General features: G+C 43.3%; 1 protein-coding gene across 1 annotated transcript in view; it reads left to right on the top strand.

Moving 5' to 3' along the window:
- Positions 1-3,504: 3,504 nt before the first annotated feature.
- Positions 3,505-17,494, top strand: part of DNAJC11 (DnaJ heat shock protein family (Hsp40) member C11) — a 69,804-nt gene continuing 55,814 nt past the window's right edge. The window contains exon 1 of the mRNA XM_061185043.1: positions 3,505-3,590. Within this exon, the coding sequence (XP_061041026.1) occupies positions 3,519-3,590 (72 nt within the window). The 5' untranslated portion in view covers positions 3,505-3,518. The remainder of the gene's footprint in view (positions 3,591-17,494) is intronic.

Below are 17,494 nucleotides of genomic sequence, written 5' to 3' on the forward strand. Positions count from 1 at the left end.
GTCCCGAGGCCTCCAGTCTATCCCTGAACTGCTGCCTGCACCTCCTGCCACGCTGCCCTATCTCACTCAAGCAGGTGTGGATCTTCCTCTGGGTGACTCGACCCTCCTGCAATTATCATCTTGGCTAAAGAGGACAATGACCAGTCACTGAAATGCTAAGGGAAGAGATAACATCAAGAATATTTAATTCTTGAGTGCCTGCAGATTCTCCCTTCTTTTCTTTAGCTAAGGTTTTTTTTTTTTTTTTTTCTTAACTCCTCTTAACAGGGTTATCAGAGCTCACGAGGGGAGAGGGAGAGCAAGGCTATGAATGGCTGGCAAGCAAGCATGACAGCCCAATCTGGGCTCAGTGACAAGAGAATAAGAAAAAGATTATAGGTGACTTTTCCTCCTGAATTACAGAGAAGGGGGTGTGGATTCAGGCTGCTCACCTCATCTCTCCGTAGCATCATTCAAGAAAAGGGGAAGGATTGTAGGGTTTCTAGTTGAGGCTGCCAGATGCAGGACATATAAAAATACAGGACACTCAGTTAAACTTGAACTTCAGATAAACAATGAATTTTTTTTTAGTATATGTGTATGCCCCATGCAATATTACTAGCAATTACTCATTGTTTATCTGGAATTCAAATTTAATGGGCATCCTGTATTTACTCTGGGAACCCTAACCCTACATGCTAGACGGGAGGGCCCAGGGTCGAGCCCTTAAACAGAGGAAACTTCCTGGGTGGCTGTGCTGAGAGGCCAGATGTTCTGGGGTCATTCTGAACATGATGATGGTAGAGGTGAATGTCCTTATACTTACTGTTTAACAATGAGAGAATTCAATAACAATTATGAAACCGCACAACTCAGGTTGGGACTTGAACCCAGGCAAAACTCGGGTTTTGGACTTGAACCCACTGTCTTTTAAGTAAGATCACACACCTGGTGTCAGGACTTAATGAAGCTCAGGTTCTTTATGTCTCAGAGTAGAAGGAATTCAGTGCAAGGCGAAGTGGTAGGTAAGAAGTGGATTTATTTAGAGACATACACATTCCAGAAACAGAATGCAGTCCACCTCAAAAGGCAAGAGCAGCCCTGGGAGAAACACGCTCTACAGAGTTTGAGCCATCTCAGACGTCGAGAGGCCCCCAAATATGGGGTAGTTAGTTTTTATGAGCTGGGTAATTTCATAGGCTAATGAGTGCAAGGATTATTCCAACTATTTTGGGGAAGGGGTGGGGATTTCCAGGAATTGGGCATCGCCCACTTTTGGCCTTTTATGGTTGGCCTCAGAACTGTCATGGCACCTGTGGGTGTGTCACTTAGCATATGTTAAGGTATTATAATGAGCAGATAATGAGGCTCAAGGTCCACTGGAAGTTGGATCTTCCGCCATCTTGGACCTAATCAGTTCCAAGCAATTTTTGTGATATCCTCAACGACTATGTTATTCTTTTAAAGGTTGTGCCCTGCCCCCTTCCCTCCTGTTTCAATTATATATACATGTATAATACATACACACGTACATATACTTATATGAATGTATTACATATTAGGCTTTGCAGCTAAGTGACAAATTGCTTTGCGGCTTTACCCAATAAAAAGAAAACAAAAGTGCAAGGAAGTGAGTTAACGTGGCTGAGTTTTGTCACTTGCTCTGGTGTGAGTAGTTTGTTGGACGTGTGTGTTAACTTAGAAATTTGTACTGCTCCTGGTTTTCATTATCTTGCCCACCATAGATTAGGGTTTTGGAAGGGAGAAACAAGAGAGCCAACCTCCAAAGTAAATATGTTCTCAAGCCTGTGGGGTATCTAAGTTTATTTCCCATTTTTCACAACCACTTTCCAAGTAACCATAATACAAAATACTGTGGGCCCAAGAGAGGACAAAAACTCAGAGCATCCCTGAGTCACTATTTATTTTGTTAGAGTGGTGACAAAAACCAGGTCATTCTCAATCATAGCAACACAGACCTGGGCGTTCTGAGACATATGTTACGTTCCGTTCACGTAATTCCTAGAGGCAGTGTTTTCCAAAGCAGAGGGAAGATGGCAAAGGACTTCTCTGCCCAGCTGAGCATTATGGCCCAATTAATGTCTACAAACCTGAGGAAAAAAGGAATACCATAACCTTGTAGTTTTCCCCCCAGCCTCTCGGTAAGAAATTCTTAAAAACCAGCAAATGTCAGCGTGCAGTTTAGCCCTCATCACTGCTCTGCAACGGAGAAAAAAGGAAAAACCATAAAAAAAAAAAATTGCTGGAATAGCTGATGGAATATGAGTGTCTGTGAAAGAAAGCTGTTGTGAGGAAACCTCACGCAGATAAAGAAAAAGCTCTTAATTTACAACCTGGGCTGACAGTCTGTTCCACACTGACTCAACACTCTTGAATAACCAGTCTCAGCACACCTAAGTGTCTCACGCCAGAAGATCCTTAAGAGGGCTGGGCAACTTGGAAGGGACCATACACAGGCCCAGATGGTGCACATCTGGTCAAAAATTAGCAAGAGAAAGAAATCAACTTCTCAAATCCACAGACAGCTGTTTGGGGCTTCCCAGGAGACCTGCTTAGGAAGGGCAGCAGGGATGGTTCTAAATCGATGGTTTACAAACCTTACTGAGAATTAATGAAGAATTGGTACAGGGCAGCAGGAACCAAACCGGTGACAAGACCACGGGAGCTCTCCTGTCCACCTCCTCTTGATAACTGCATCATGTAACCGAGACATCTTTAACAACGCACCAGGCAGCAGGCACCAGACTGAAATCAATCAGGCTCCAACGCTAAATTATAAGATAGAAATTTACAAGAGAACAGCTCTGTGATAGGGTCTGTAGGTATATAAGCCGGCCAGAGACAATTATAGTGGGAACTCAATGGCTACTGCCTCCTCATGTAAGCAGCAGAAAAATGGCCAGGTGCCCCTAAATATAGGGCAATAATAAAAAGTGAAAATGAGGAGGCCTGTCCTCTGGGCAGGGTTCCGGGTGGTCAAGAGAAAAGGCGAAGACCACTGAGGCAGGAACACATGACATTCTGGAAGTTTCCTGTGACAAGTCAGCAAGTGGGGCCTGGAGTAGCCTCCCGCGGGGGGTTGGGGGGCGGTGCTGGCGAAGCGGCCCAGGTGGGGCTATATTTGGGATCCGGATGCGCCCCGCCCTGGGGGCCGGCGGGGGAGACAGGGGGTGTAGCAGGGGCCTATCTCCCCGGCGCCCAGACGGTGACGACCCCCGGGTGTGACCGCAAAGTCGTCCTCTCTAGCCCGGGCACAGCCCCAGGGCACCCTGGCTGGGCTTTAGATCCGCGCGCAGCACGTGGAAGGGCCCGAAGCGCCGCGTCCCGCCCCCGGCCGCGCGGGGGCGCAGGGCGCAGGGCGCAGGCGCGCTTCTTCCGGGCTGGGCGGTGGCGGCGCGACTCCGGGCCGCCAGGGGCCGCTGTGGAGCGGTCTCACGGGCCCACGCTGTCTGGACAGCGAACGGCCGGTCCCTCTTGAGCACGGCCTTGCCGGTTTGGCGGGGTGAAAGGTTGCGAAGATGGCGACGGCCTTGAGCGAGGAGGAGCTGGACAATGAAGACTATTACTCGTTGCTGAACGTGCGCAGGGAGGTGAGGCCTGCGGTGGGCCGCCGTCGGGGCTGAGGCTGGGCCGGGTCGCTCAGGGGGGGCCGGGCTGGCGGCGACCGCCCCGTTCCCGCCTCGGGCGGCCGGAGCCTGGCGGGGAGGCCGCGTGACCCCGGCTGACGTCCGCGATCGCCGGCCGGCCGGCCGGACTGTCCCCACCGCCCCGATCCTTGCGCCGGGGATGTCCTGGCCGGCCTCTGCCCCAGCTCTCCGCGGCCGGTGCGCCGCGTGCGCTGTGTCAGGGCAAGGCCAGAGGCCCCCGCGCCCCCAGGAGGGAACAGGGTCCCCGAGGTGGAGGTGGAGTGGGGGTCCAAGTCCTCCGGGACCCGGTGCCACGCTCGGCTCACACACCCACCCAGGCCCAGGGGCTGTGTCATCGCCCCCAGCCCGCAGCGTGGGAAACCGAGTCTCAGGCACCAAGGTCAAGGCTACCCGGGAACCTCCCCAGGACTCTGTCCGGTCCCTGAGTCTTCCATGGGGACATCCCGCCTCTGAAGTGAGTCCAGGTTCAGAGGCAGGTGTCTTGCGTCCTCCTTTTGTGCAGCTGTCCAGAAATTCAAGGAAGAGTCTCCCGGACAAATAGCCTCATTTCGGAGGCCCAGGTTAGGAATAAACTCAGGAATAAGCTAGGAAACAAGTGATGCCCCAAGCACGTCCTCCGCATGTGCGCCCGTTTCCTCACCGGATAAAAGATAACACGAGAGAGCCTCACACTGTGTCTGGCACTTAGTAGGGGCCCAGTAAGTTTCCTTTCTTGTTGATTCTACATTTGAGGTCAGCGTGAAGGGCAGGGAGGCTTCCAAGGTCGGGTCATGAGGTGGATTATTTCTCTCTAAACTGCTGGGTTGGGTCTTCCCAGCCCTGCCAGAGAACCTCTGATTTGGGCTTAGGTTTTCCAGTGATCCGAAGTAGCCAAGTCTGGTCTATTCAAGCTTGCGTTGAGTAGACTAGAGCTGGTCAAGTCTGTGTTGTCAGTATGTCTGCATGATGTTAATAATAGCTAACATTTTGTGAGGGCTTACTTTGTGCAGGGGCAGGGTGCTGAATGGACACTTTATGTTTTTGCACTTAATTCTCATATCAGACCTTAAAGTAGGCATTCAGATAATTCTTGATTTAAAGCTGAGGAAATGAAGCATAGAGGGATTAAGTAACTTGCCCAAAGCCACACCACTAGAAATCAAGAGAGTCTGGATTCAGCCCTGGGCAGTCTGACTCTGGAATCCCAGTTCTTGACCTCTATGCTGTACTGTCACCCTAGCTTACCAGTCCTCAGACTACAGAGCTGCCGGACTCCTTGGGCACCCCTCATAAGAATCCCTTAAGTGTGTTAGTCACTACTTACTATGGAAACGCCCAAAGAAATATTTTTGGGAATTGCAGATCTTGTTAGGCTGCCATAGGGCCATCTGGAGATTCTTGTAACTAATCAACGGTAAGCCTTTGGCCTTCATTTTTTTCCCTTTGAATGGAGCTATCGGGCTGGTTATTCTTTTTGTTCTCTGTTTTGTTTTGTTTGGCCATGCTGCGCGGCTTGTGGCATCTTAGTTCCCGGACCAGGGATCAAACTCTTGCCCCCTGCAGTGGAAGCACAGAGTCCCAACCACTGGACTGCCAGGGAATTCCCTGGGCTAGTTATTCTTTTTCTCCAGTTCTTAGAAGCAAAGCGGTAAATGAAACCGGCTTTTCTGAAATCAGCCTTTTTTTCCACTCATTTATAGTTAGTCTGGTTGTCAGTAATTGAGCAGCCATTTACCTGTTTACCAGGCTTACTGAACCTTAGGCCGCTGCACATGATCAAAAAGATCTAAAATAATAGGCTTGGCCAGAGTCCTAGGTAAACATTTGTCAGAGCTATAAAACTACCAGAGTGTTGGGACCCGTCATTGTTATTGGACTGATGGGTGGAAGCCAAAGAAATATTTCTTTAAATAAAAAAAAATTTTTACTTCTCGGGATGAGTGAAGGCACCTCCACATTTATGGCTGTGGGTGAACCCCCTATGAAACATGTACTCTTGCTTATCATCTTGTGTTGCCGTTGTCAACAAGCTCAGTGTAAAACACCATCCCCTCTGGTGTGGAGATTTTCCCTCTCAGGGTTCCACTAGAAGAGAAGCTCTGAAGGTGATCTCTGGACTTGATATTTACTAGGATTTTTTGTGAAATTAGAAATCAGCCTGAAGTTGAAATACCATGATTTAGCTGAAGAATGAGCGAAAAAATAGAAGTAATCTTTATTCTTACCTGTGTGGTCAAAAGAAGATAATAACCCCTTGATGTGTTGATGTGTTCGCATTCGGGTCTACGGCTTGATGACACTGAAGTGTAACTAGGAGGCGAGGTCCTCTTCCCACCAGCGCTCCAGAGCACCTTCAGAACTCTCGTGTTCAGGAAGTTCAGAGACTTTCCGCCAGGAATCTCAGATGGAAGCAAGCTGACACAAAACCAGGGAACTCTGTTTAAAAGTTTCAGTTTTACAGGCATAATACATGATAATAACAAATGGAGTAATACAGAAATGTCAAAAATCAGCTTAAGAATCTCCCATGCCCATGTTTTAAACTTTAAAATATCCCCTTAAATTGTATCCCAGAGAGTGAAGCAGGCAGCTAGACAGGACTTCCATGACCTTTAATCATTCCCTTTCTCTTAAAAAAGAAAAAAAAAAACTCCCTTTCTCTAGTGTTCTGGATTTCCTGTTTGCGGAGTGGAGCCGTTGTCTGCCTGCCACACATTGAGGGGAAGGAGTAGTTTATCATTAACTGGGCACATTGAAACCAGATTGGCATCTCTGGTTTAGGTAGTCAGATGCATCGTCAGCGGCCTGAAATCTAACTGATTTGAGATTTCTGAGATGATTTGCCAAAATTTATTTGGAGAAAGGATTCCTGACGAGTAAGAGTGAAATTTTCTTGATCTCTATGCTTTTTATAGATGTTATAATTGACACATTTTAAACCTGATTTATTCCTAAATACTTGAGTTTAATTCCTACTTAACCAATGTTGTAGTTGAAAGCGTTTCATTTTTATGCATGTCTGCAATGTTTATAACCTGTTTTAAGATCTCCGGTCCCAGTGGATTGAGCCTTAAAGGAGCCAGTCTCCTTTTCAACTTTTAAACACTTTTGAAAAAAAACACAGTCGTTAAATAAAAAATGAACTTAAGTAAAAATGTATTTTCTTGTAGTCCAGATATGGAGGTCAGTCTTCAGGGATCTTTATCCTTCCATGACAGCCGTGAAACTAGAAGCGTAAAATCAAAACCTAAATAAAAAATGCATTTTCATTCCTTCCCTGCTATAGGGTCTATTGTTCTTTCCACAGTTTTTGGTTGTCTGGGTTTCTCTGGCTGCAGGTTACAGTCACAGAGTGGGGCTAAAACTTCGAGTTTGGACTGCAGATGGGAGGAAAAGGCTAGAGCACTAGAGAAAGGTCTGCTGGTCACAGCCAGGATTGACCTGGGGGACAGAGTCACCCAGCCCGCCCAACCAGAATGGCAGGGCCATCCGCAGAAACTGAATGTAAAAGCGTTGGCTAAGCCAGGTGCACACTTCGGTGCCTAAAGCAGTGAGGTGCTGTGTGTTTGTTCGTTCGTTGCTTATCTAACCTGATGGGCAGATAATTTAGTCTTATTGAGGGATGCAAAGGTGGGTCTAAGAAGGTCATTCCTTCAATGAGTTTCCCATCTGCTGCATTAGGTTGGATGTTCACAACAGTGACCCTGCTTAAAACGAGTGTGCTGGGCAAGTAGCGTGAGCCTTGGTTGTCCAAAAACCTACCTTACCCGGATGGTAAGGCGTCCTGTCAGTGAGCATGGTCCTTAGGAGCCGGACTCGCAGGCCGCCCTGCCACCCAGGTAGGCTTGAGCGCGTCATTCAGCCTCAGAGTCTCCTGTACTGGCCTGCAGCGCACCTCATGGAGGAGGCTCACCGTGGGGCTCTGCAGCCAGACGGCCCGTATTCAAAGCCCAGTTTTACGCCTGGGAGGTTTGTGCCTCTAGGCTAGGAGTTGAACCTTTTTGCTCCCTGTTTTCCTGGATGTTGAGATGTAGGTAACAGGTGAAAATGTATTAAGCACTCACTCTGAGCCAGGATGTTGTGTATTGGAGCACGAGGGCATGTATAACGTACCTGGCGAAAGTAGGTGTTCGCTTAATAATGGTTATTGTTGCTACTTCTTGGATTTTGATAAACATGAGGTTTCGCTAATTTTAAAAAGACATGCATGTACATAGAAGGCTTTGGTATGCCTCATCCTGGCTAAATCTGCTACTGTAATAATTAAAAAAATAGTGCCAGAATTTATGAATTAGGTTATGAATTCCCAAAGCGTTCTTCGTTCTTTCTGTTCAAAATACTGAGTTTATTCTCTTCAAAAGACGGTTTTCTCTCTGAACGCTTCCTGCAAGGTCATGAGTGTGACTTGGGTGGCGGGCGCAGTGGTTCCCAGAAGCTGGGGTTAAGCATGGGAGTGGAGTGCAGAGCCAAGGGATGATCCAGAAAGACGGTGTCTGGAGTAGAGGCAGAGTGGGACCCACAGATAAACTTGTTGTGAGCTATCAGCTTTGAAGAGGCCAGGCAGAGAGGGGAGGACCTGGCAGAGGCAGAGGTTCTGCTCCAGCAACAGCAAGACAGCACTGGCGGTCAGGAGGGTTCCCGGGTGGAGCTCAGAGAGGCTTCTGGGGGTCTCCCTGCAGGTGGGGAGGGGGCCGTCAGGGTGTCCCGCTAGTTCCAGTGTCATCTCATAATGGGATTAGCAGACACCAGGAGGTTGAATTTTCAAATTGTTTTCTTCAGTAAACCATAAGCTAGTTACTACCTTTCTGCTTTGGACATTTCAAACAATTGCATCTTGAAATTTTAATACCCCAGTTCTGCATTATCTACCAAAATACCTCTTTCTTCTTTTTTTTTCTTTCTTTCTTAAAGAGAATTCAATTGAAAGCTTTTATATTTGCTGTGAGGTCAGTAATAAAACCATGGAGAAGAGAATATGGGACACACAAGCCGCACGTTTTGCTTGGCTATGGAATTTTAGTGTTTACTTCTATTAAACTTACATTTTAATTTTACTTATGTGTTTTATTTATACCCTACTTTGTTCAAGAGAGGATTTAAGACAGCTAACAGAGATGAAAAAATAAAATAGCATAAATGTTTAAAAGGGGGTACCAAAAACACACAAAAAGGCCATTGGGAATACTGCTGCTTTATTGCCACCATCGTGGCCCATGGGTTATACAGGTCGCGCTCCCTTGGAGAAGCTCGTGGCCTGATGGCTCTTGGACATTTGGAACCACTTCTGCTTGCAGTGAGTGCACAGTGTTCCCTCCCGGGTTTGCTGGAGCCAGAACATTCTTCAGTAGTAAAATGCCAACAGACATCAAACCACAAGAATCCTGCACGAGTGGGCAGGATGTAACAGATGCACACGGACGAGAAGGAAAAAATAAGCCAAACTCTGGATGTAAAGAGAGGATCCGAACCATCATTTTTGACCCAGAAAGGAACTTGAGTTCGTTCCACTCAGATGCTGGCCTTTTTATTTACTGTCATGTCTCAAAGGCCCCAAATAAACATGGACATGACTAGGAAGAGAAATGAAAACAAAGTTGTACAATGGTAGGAAAGTCTTTTCTAAGCCCTTGGAATGACCTCTAATCAGGAATCAGAATTTCTGCTCATTTGGCCCATTTGTTCTCGTGTGCTGTTGTCAGCAAGGGGTGTGCCTGGAGGACGGGACTCCCCATCGGCCCCGCAAACCTTAAAGGTGATGTGGGCCCTGCCTTTTTTCTTTTTTTAGTATTTACAGAGTTCTGTCCTTACCTATTGCCTAGTCCTTTTTTTTTTTTTTTTTTTTTTTTTAGTATTTATTTATTTATTGGGCTGCGCCTGGTCTTAGCTGTGGCATGCGGTATCTTTAGTTGCGGCGTGCAGGATCCAGCACCCTGACCAGGGATCGAACCCAGGCCCCCTGCATTGGGAGCACAGAGTCTTAACCACTGGACTACCAAGGAAGTCCCACCTAGTCCTTTCTTGAACTTATAATGCCATCTTGGGGATAATGTGTTCTATAAATTTTGTAAGTTTTTTTCCTTCTATGTTAAGTAGAACTTAAGTTTTCTAAGGTAATTCCTAGCTGTAGAAACTTGGAATTGTTTGATCAATCTCCTGTTTAGCTTTTCTGACATATTCACGATTTGATTGTTTCTCTCTTAAGCCCACCTTTTCAAAATGAAGAGTCCTAAAGTGGTGGTAGAAGGCCAACCTCCAAAATCATGAGAAATATAGTGTGTACGTGTGACCTCTATACTCAACACAGGCGGGTTTTAGGGAAGGACAGCTGAGATCACTTAGCCCAGTACCTGGCATTTTGGGCACCTGTGAGCATGTTGATGATGGTGTGAAAAGGCCAAAGCTGGAGGTGGAGCTTCGGAAGAGGTCAGTGGCTTAAAGAGCACAGCCTTTGAAGTCAAGTCCGAGTTTGACTCTCTAGCCCCCTGATATGGGGCAAGTTACTTAACCTCTCTGAGCCTGTTTCTTCATCCATAAAATCCAGACAGTAATTTTACTGTCATAGGGCTGTTGGGAGAATTAAGCGAGAATGCACGTAAGTGCTTAGCATAGAAATGGGCATATTATTAATGTAAAATAAATGCCAGTATATTTTTATTAGTATCATGAGCATAAAAGTTAATAAGAAATGCTCTTACTGATTTGTAGGAATTCTTTATAGAATTTGAGTGAGTCCTTTGTCTGATAGATCAGTATAAATATCTGTCCCCTCTCTGTAGTTTGCCTTTCACTCTCGTAAATGTTCATGAACCGAAGATCGGTTTGAGCCAGGCCACACAAGTTATAATTTCTAGCCAGCTTTTGGGTCAGGGGTACATAATCAGATAAACTTCTCCATCTCAGACAAGTCATTTAGTTAACCTTTTTGATCTTCACTGTTTTTATCTGTAAAATGGGGGTTCTAATACCAATCTCAAGACATTTTATGAGTCTTCAAGTGTTAAATGAGGAAATATCGGTGAAAGTACTTTATTAGCTTTAAGTCTGTGCAAATGCGTTTGTGACACCACTGACAGCCTCGAAATCCCCTTCAGCTTTTGCGATGCTCTCCTTGCCCTCCTTTCTCACATTGCCAGTTGCTCATTTCCTGTCTTCCTTAGAATTTCCCCAGGTTCAGTCCTCACCAGCTCGGCTGGTTTAAAGTGCTCTGCTTGGGCCCCGCATCTCTGCCTTCTGGCCATTATTGCTTACGTGTTAGATTCACCTGCCTCTCAAGCCTGGCTGCCTCCCAGGTTCTCCCGAACCCATGCATCCCAGTCAAAACCCCGGATGCTCTTTGGCTTTTCTTCTCCATATAGTATTGAGCCCCTTCTCGACTGTCCTGTAAGCCACTCAGTCTGTGAACCCCCTCTACTCCAGCCGACTTTGACCCCTTCATTTCTGTTTCAACTTCTAGGCTGCCAGCCAGCCAGCCCTCATAACCTCAGCCCTACATTTCTGCTGTAGTTTTCTTCAGGTCTCTCTGGTTTGCCTTTTGTCAGCTTTAGTCAAGCCGTACAAGTTAATATTAACGCACAGTACTGATCACATTTCTCTAGCCAGGAAGCTTTTGTGGCTTCCTATTGTTTATTGGGTAAGGGTCAAACTCTTGGCTCCATTTTTAAAGCCCCTTACAAATTAGATGTTTTCTATATTTTCTGTCTACTTTGTGGTGATGTTCTGCTTTCTTCCACTGCAAAGCAAGCTCCATGTGGTCAGGGACCGTAGTTGTCTGGTTCGCCATCAGGTCCCTAACAGTGTGGGCACATGACACCTACTTACCAGATGTTTGCCGCATGAATGAGCAGGTGGGTGGATGTCCACATTAATTTGTTACCTACTTCCTGCCTTCTTCTGCGCTTCTACTCTGACCAGTTTGTCAGTGTTCTGTCTCTCCTGGTTCCTCGGGGCATTCTCTTCCCCTGAAATGCCCCAGCCTGTTGTTGGTACCAAAGCAAATTGAATCCACCTTTTGCATTCCCATTCAGACCCCACTGCCTCCACGAAGTTTTCTCTGCATTCTGACAGCCCTGAACTTATGTCTTTATCATTAATATTAGCATTTTTGTTATATATTGTTTAGTTAAATCCATGTGTCTGGGGTTTTAGGGAACACACACACACACACACTTCCCGCTAGTTTATGATCTCCTTGAGGGCAGGGATGACATATTTCTTCTGTACCTCCTGTGGTACTTAGAGTAGGGTTGACATTCAGTAAATATGCTGGCTTGAAATGATGAATATTTGCTAACACCATACTCACCTTGTCCGGGTGCATTTTACTTTGTGGAATACCTGTATTGAGGAACACATTGCACTTTTGGCAATAAATCATTCTAGAGGAGTTTGCTGGAAGGAGTTTATCAACTATCAGTTTGGTAAATCTAAACTGTCACTTATGAAAATTGTTTAAAGTCAGGTACCAGAGGATGAGAGCAAATTCAAACACATGCCTTTATGCTCGGGCCCCAGTGTAAGCCAAGGCCCGTGCAGACTAAGTTCGAGGCTGAATACCATGTGAGAAGAGGAAAGAACGCCTTTCCCTTGTCCTTTCTCATCTGGCAGATATTGATTATCTTCCTCTTATGTTTCTTTTTTGCAGTGAGAAAAGGTTACTTGTTTATCATGTTTTGTACTAGCACCAATAATATTTGTAAAAGTAAATAGCTTCAGATGGATTAGATTTATTTTTGTACAGTTCTTTTTCCTTTTGTCAGTTAAATGGAGCTGAATTTTTACAGTCGGCACAGATTAGTTTCCGTTGAAATCCTGTTCTATTTGTGATGCTCCTTACAAAGATGAGTCAGGCAGAATGATTTGGTACAGTCTGCATCATACTTGACGTTGAGGGTGAGTCCACATACATTGTTGGGGTCTGTTATGTTTGTGCATGAACCCCATGTGCAGGAACTTATTTCCACATCCTCCAAAGATGTTTCCACATGTAAATGAAAAGGGTAGAAGACTGTGTTGAGCAGGGGAAATGGCATCAGAAGAGGGTAGGGCTGTGTATGAGAGCAGCTTTATTGTCTGAAGCTTCAGACTGTGTAGCGGGAACCTTTACAAAAACTGGTCGCTTAGTATAATCAGTATCTACTCAGTGACACCAAATAATCTGTGACACCCTTTCTCTTCATGAAGCAGCTCTTGCTCAGCAGAAAATACCCATGCTGTCTTGGTGTTAATTAGCTCTGAAATCTGCTTTTTCCTTTAAATCATATGAGCACCAAGTATCATAAAAAATTACAGCCTTTTATTAGCTGATGCAGTTTATTTCAGTCAGATTGTCTTGGAACATATGGACAGTCATGAATCTTCAATTGTGGTAATTAGGCAAACCCCCCAAAATCCAATAGAATATAGTTTGTTGAGACTTTGTTGCTGAGATGCACTAATATAGATACAGCCTGGAAGTTTGAACTTGAAACTTACAGGCTTCAGCAACAAAAAGCCTGGTGACTTTACTTTTCTTAAAGTGAAGGTATGAGGTATAATTTAGTTGTTACTTGCATACTCTTATTAGGTCTTCAAAGTATTGAATTAAATATCATTGTAGGGACTTCCCTGGTGGTCCAGTGGCTAAGACTCTGTGCTCCCAATGCAGGGGACCCAGGTTCGATCCCTGGTCAGGGAACTAGATCCCGCATGCCACAACTAAAGATTCCGCATGCCACAACTAAGACCCGGCGCAGCCAAATAAATAAATAAATAAATTTTAAATAAATAAATATCATTGTAGTAGTTAGATGTGCTCTACACCAAACATTACTGGCTCTTAACTAGCGAGGGGGCTGCACTTCCTAGTCCCCTAGCGGTTGGGTGGGGTCACATGACCCTTTCTAAACAGTGGTGTGAGTGGAAGTAATGTGTGTCCTGCTCAGGCTGAGGTACTTCAAGGCCAGGCCAGCCGGAGAGTCTCATGCTCTTCCCTCTGCCTCCATGACTGGCAGGGTTCCAAAGGGTGTCTGTCTTGTCCACCTGGGACCTGAGGACATTGCCAAGCAGAGAACTAGCTGACCTGAGATGGACATGTAATGTGAGGGAGAAATAAACCTTTGGAATTTTTGGATGGTTTGTTAACCACGGTATCACCAACCCAGCAGTTCTCAAACTTTTTGCTGTCAGGGCCTCTTTACATTCTTAAATTATTGAGGTTCCCAAAGAGCTTTTGTTTATGTGGGTTATAACTATCAATATTTAATAATAAGACACAGAGTGTACTTACGTCTTGTATTTCAGTACAGGCACAAGGAAGACTTAAGGATTTCAAAATAACTATGTATTCCACAACAATGAGGTTACAGATACACAGATAGCATAGCAGATATAACGAAAGATATTAAGTATGCAGTAAAAGAACTTAGAATCAGTTGAGTTAATCTCTGAAAACTCACGTGTTTATACCATAAAGTTACCACCTTAGAAATTTCTAGAAAACAGGAAAGTATACAAGTACACAATTCATTAACCATCAGAACAATGATGTCATACATCATGTAGCCTCAAGAAAATCCCACTATACTCTCATGAGAGAATGAGAAAAAGGCAAATAAAATCTTAGTATTATTATGAAAATAGTTTTGACCTGTGGACCCCCTGAAAGGGTCTCAGGGACTCCCAGGGGACCCCACACCACACTTAAGAACCATTGACCCAGCCCATCCTGACGGATACAGTCATGGTTCAGACATACTGATGTTCCTCACATGCTGTAGCTTACTTTGCTAAATGAAGGTAGAAAATAAAAGCAGAGTGGCTGTATACTCTGAATATGTGCACCTTGATTGCAGAGATGGTCTCCATCAACTAGAAATTAAATAAGTGAAAATGTAGCAGTGTCTTCAATTGCCTAATTATCTAAGGGAAGCAAATACAATGAAATTGTCGTCAGGAGACTTTTCTAAGCATGAAACCACAGCAGAAATCAGAAAAGAGAGAATTGATAGGTTTTATTTTGTAAAAATGAGAAATATCTGTGTTTATTAAAGGAAAATAACTAAAGCCTAAAAAAAATTATAAACACAGTTAACAGAATCAAAAGGAATCTAATATATTTGATAAAAATTCATATTTTTAATATATATAAGGAACTCTTGGAATCAAAAAGAAAAAGATGAATACCCTAATAGGAAAACAGTACAAAGGAAACAAATAGAAGAAATCTAAAATGCAAATAAGGGACTTCCCTGGCGGTCCAGTGGTTAAGACTTCGCCTTCCAATACAGGGGGTGAGGGTTTGATCCCTGGTCAGGGAGCTAAGATCCCACATGCCTCGCGGCCAAAAAACCAAAGCAGAAGCAATATTGTAACAAATTCAATAAAGACTTTTAAAATGGCCCACATCAAAAAAAAAAAATCTAAAAAAATAAAATAAAATGCAAATAAGTGTATGGAAAAAATGTCACCCTCACTAGTAAAAAAACAAATGCAAGTTAAAACAAGGCTTTTTTTTGTTTGTTTTGTTTTTTCTCTACCAGATTGACAAAGATTTTTTTTTCTTTTTAATGATAGTATTGAGCTCTGATAAGATGGAAATCCGTTAGCCCACCCAGCCAGGAGGCAGGAGGATTCTCCTTTGGAGAAGTTGAGCCAGAGAGACTCTGGAGCCTGGACATAGACAGTAAAGGGTGAGAGTGGCACCCTAACAAAGGCAGGGGGGTGCATTAGTGTTTGCATGGGGAGACTTCTGGCTTTTCTTCCTGTGTCCTCTGGTCTCTCCCCTGAAGGAACTAACCCATCAAAAAGAAAAGACTGCCAAATGAAACTTCTAGGTTCCCTCCCAGGCATTTCACAGAGAAGCTCATCAGATGACAAGACCTGTTCACACATACAGAGCTTCCAAATAGCTTCTTAGTATCTTACTATGAAGTGTAAGTCAAGTGCCAAAGAATGTCAGATGTTTGAGGGAAGGCTCCAACGTGAAATTCTGAGATCATGCAGACAGCAAGGAGAAACTAGAAGGAAGCAGACAATGCAGGGAGTTTGGAAACTAGATCATCTTCAGATAGATAAGATACTACATGTAAGAAATAAGAACAAGGTGATATATCAAAGAGCAATACTGTATAAAAAGAGAAGGAGCTCTTGGAAATTAAAAATAAGATAACAAATAAAAATTCTATGGAAGGATTGGAAGATAAAGATGAGGAAATATGCACAAAAGTAAAACTTAAAAACTAGAAGATCAGTTCTTAGCCATGAAATAAAGTAAAATGAGGGGGAAGACATTACGAAACAATTAATATGAGAATATTTCTCAAAAGATAGGAGACAATAGGTTAAAAAGGGCCATTCAGATAACTAGCATAGTGGATGGAGGAGAAAAGGACCCCCATACTAAAGGAAATCATAGGTTAAAGAGAGAGTCCTAAAAGTTTCCAAACAGGTCGCAAACAAAGGACTGGAATTGGAAAGACATTAGGTATCTCACCAGTAGTACTGTAAACTAGAAGACAGTGGAGCAATGTCATAAAAATCCTGAGGGAAAGTTATTTCCAAGCTAGAATTCTATACCCAGCCAACTATTCATTAAGTATAAAGGCAGATTATAAGAACATTCTGAGATATACAAAGCCTAAAAAATTTTTCCTCTCAACCAATCTTTTATTTCTGTTATCTAATTTTTAATTTCCAAGAGCTCCTTCTTCTTTTGAGAATATCTGTAAAGGAAACTACTGGAGATTGAGCTCCACCAAAATGAAGAAGAAAACTAAGAAAGAGAAAGGCATAGGATACAGAAAAGAGATACCAACACAGGAAAGATACCCAGGAAGATGGTGACAGGAAGTCCTAAGATGAAGCTTGTTTAGCAAGCCTAACAACCAGAACAGGGCAGAGAGCTCTTGGAGGAATGCCTCTTAGAGGGGAAAAAAAAAAATCAAAGTGATGTGCTATTTGATATTTTCATATTGAGAGGAATATTAGAAGTCTTTAAGAAGTATACTGTGAAGAGTTGGAGAAGAATCGTAACAGAGCCATAGAAAGCTAAAGCAAATGAAAAAGATGAGGCAATTGTTAACTCCAGGAAAAATAAAAAGTAGTTCAAGAAAAGAAATGTAATCATAGTATACTGTTTGATTCAGCTTTGAACTATATTTACAGTCATAATTAAAACTAAACTAATTAAAAAGAAAAACTGTGCATTGATTTGAACCAAAGTTGTGATAATTACATAGAAAGGAGGGGAAAGATACGCACAAGAAAGTGGAAGAGAACTAAATTCTCTTAAGTCTAAAATTTTAAAATTAAGGATATGAGTATATTTAGAAATAAAATGAGAAAAATGCTAAAAGATTTAGAAGTGCTTGCATCTGAAGAGTGGGAGTGAATGCTGTTTTGGGTTATAAGTCTAGTAGTTTTATTTATAAACTGTTTACATAGTCCTTGGATAAAATTAAATTTTTTAATTTAAAATAATTAAATGGTAAATACTTTCTGGAGATCAGTTCAGAAGACTAAAATGGAAGTCTTATACCCTTTTATCCAACAATTTTAGAAACTTATTTTCAAAAAGATAATCATGCATACACACAAAGTTTTAGCTATAGGGATGTCCACTGCAGCCTTTTTAAAACAAATGAAAATTGTTAATAGAAGATTGTTATATAAACTGTAATAACGGCATTTAAAATGGTGTAGAAAACACTTAAATGACCAATAAAACCCAAAAAACCAAAACTCCACAAGACCTTTAACTGAAAAAACAGGTTATACAATTATATTGTAGAAGAAATACAATTTTATTTTTAAATATATTTTTCTTACCTGTATTTTCAATTTTATCTATGATGAATATATTTTTCTAATAAGAAAAAAATATTTTTAAGGTA

This window comes from Eubalaena glacialis, chromosome 3, assembly GCF_028564815.1.
Source record: "Eubalaena glacialis isolate mEubGla1 chromosome 3, mEubGla1.1.hap2.+ XY, whole genome shotgun sequence".
In the NCBI taxonomy this organism is placed as follows: domain Eukaryota; kingdom Metazoa; phylum Chordata; class Mammalia; order Artiodactyla; family Balaenidae; genus Eubalaena; species Eubalaena glacialis.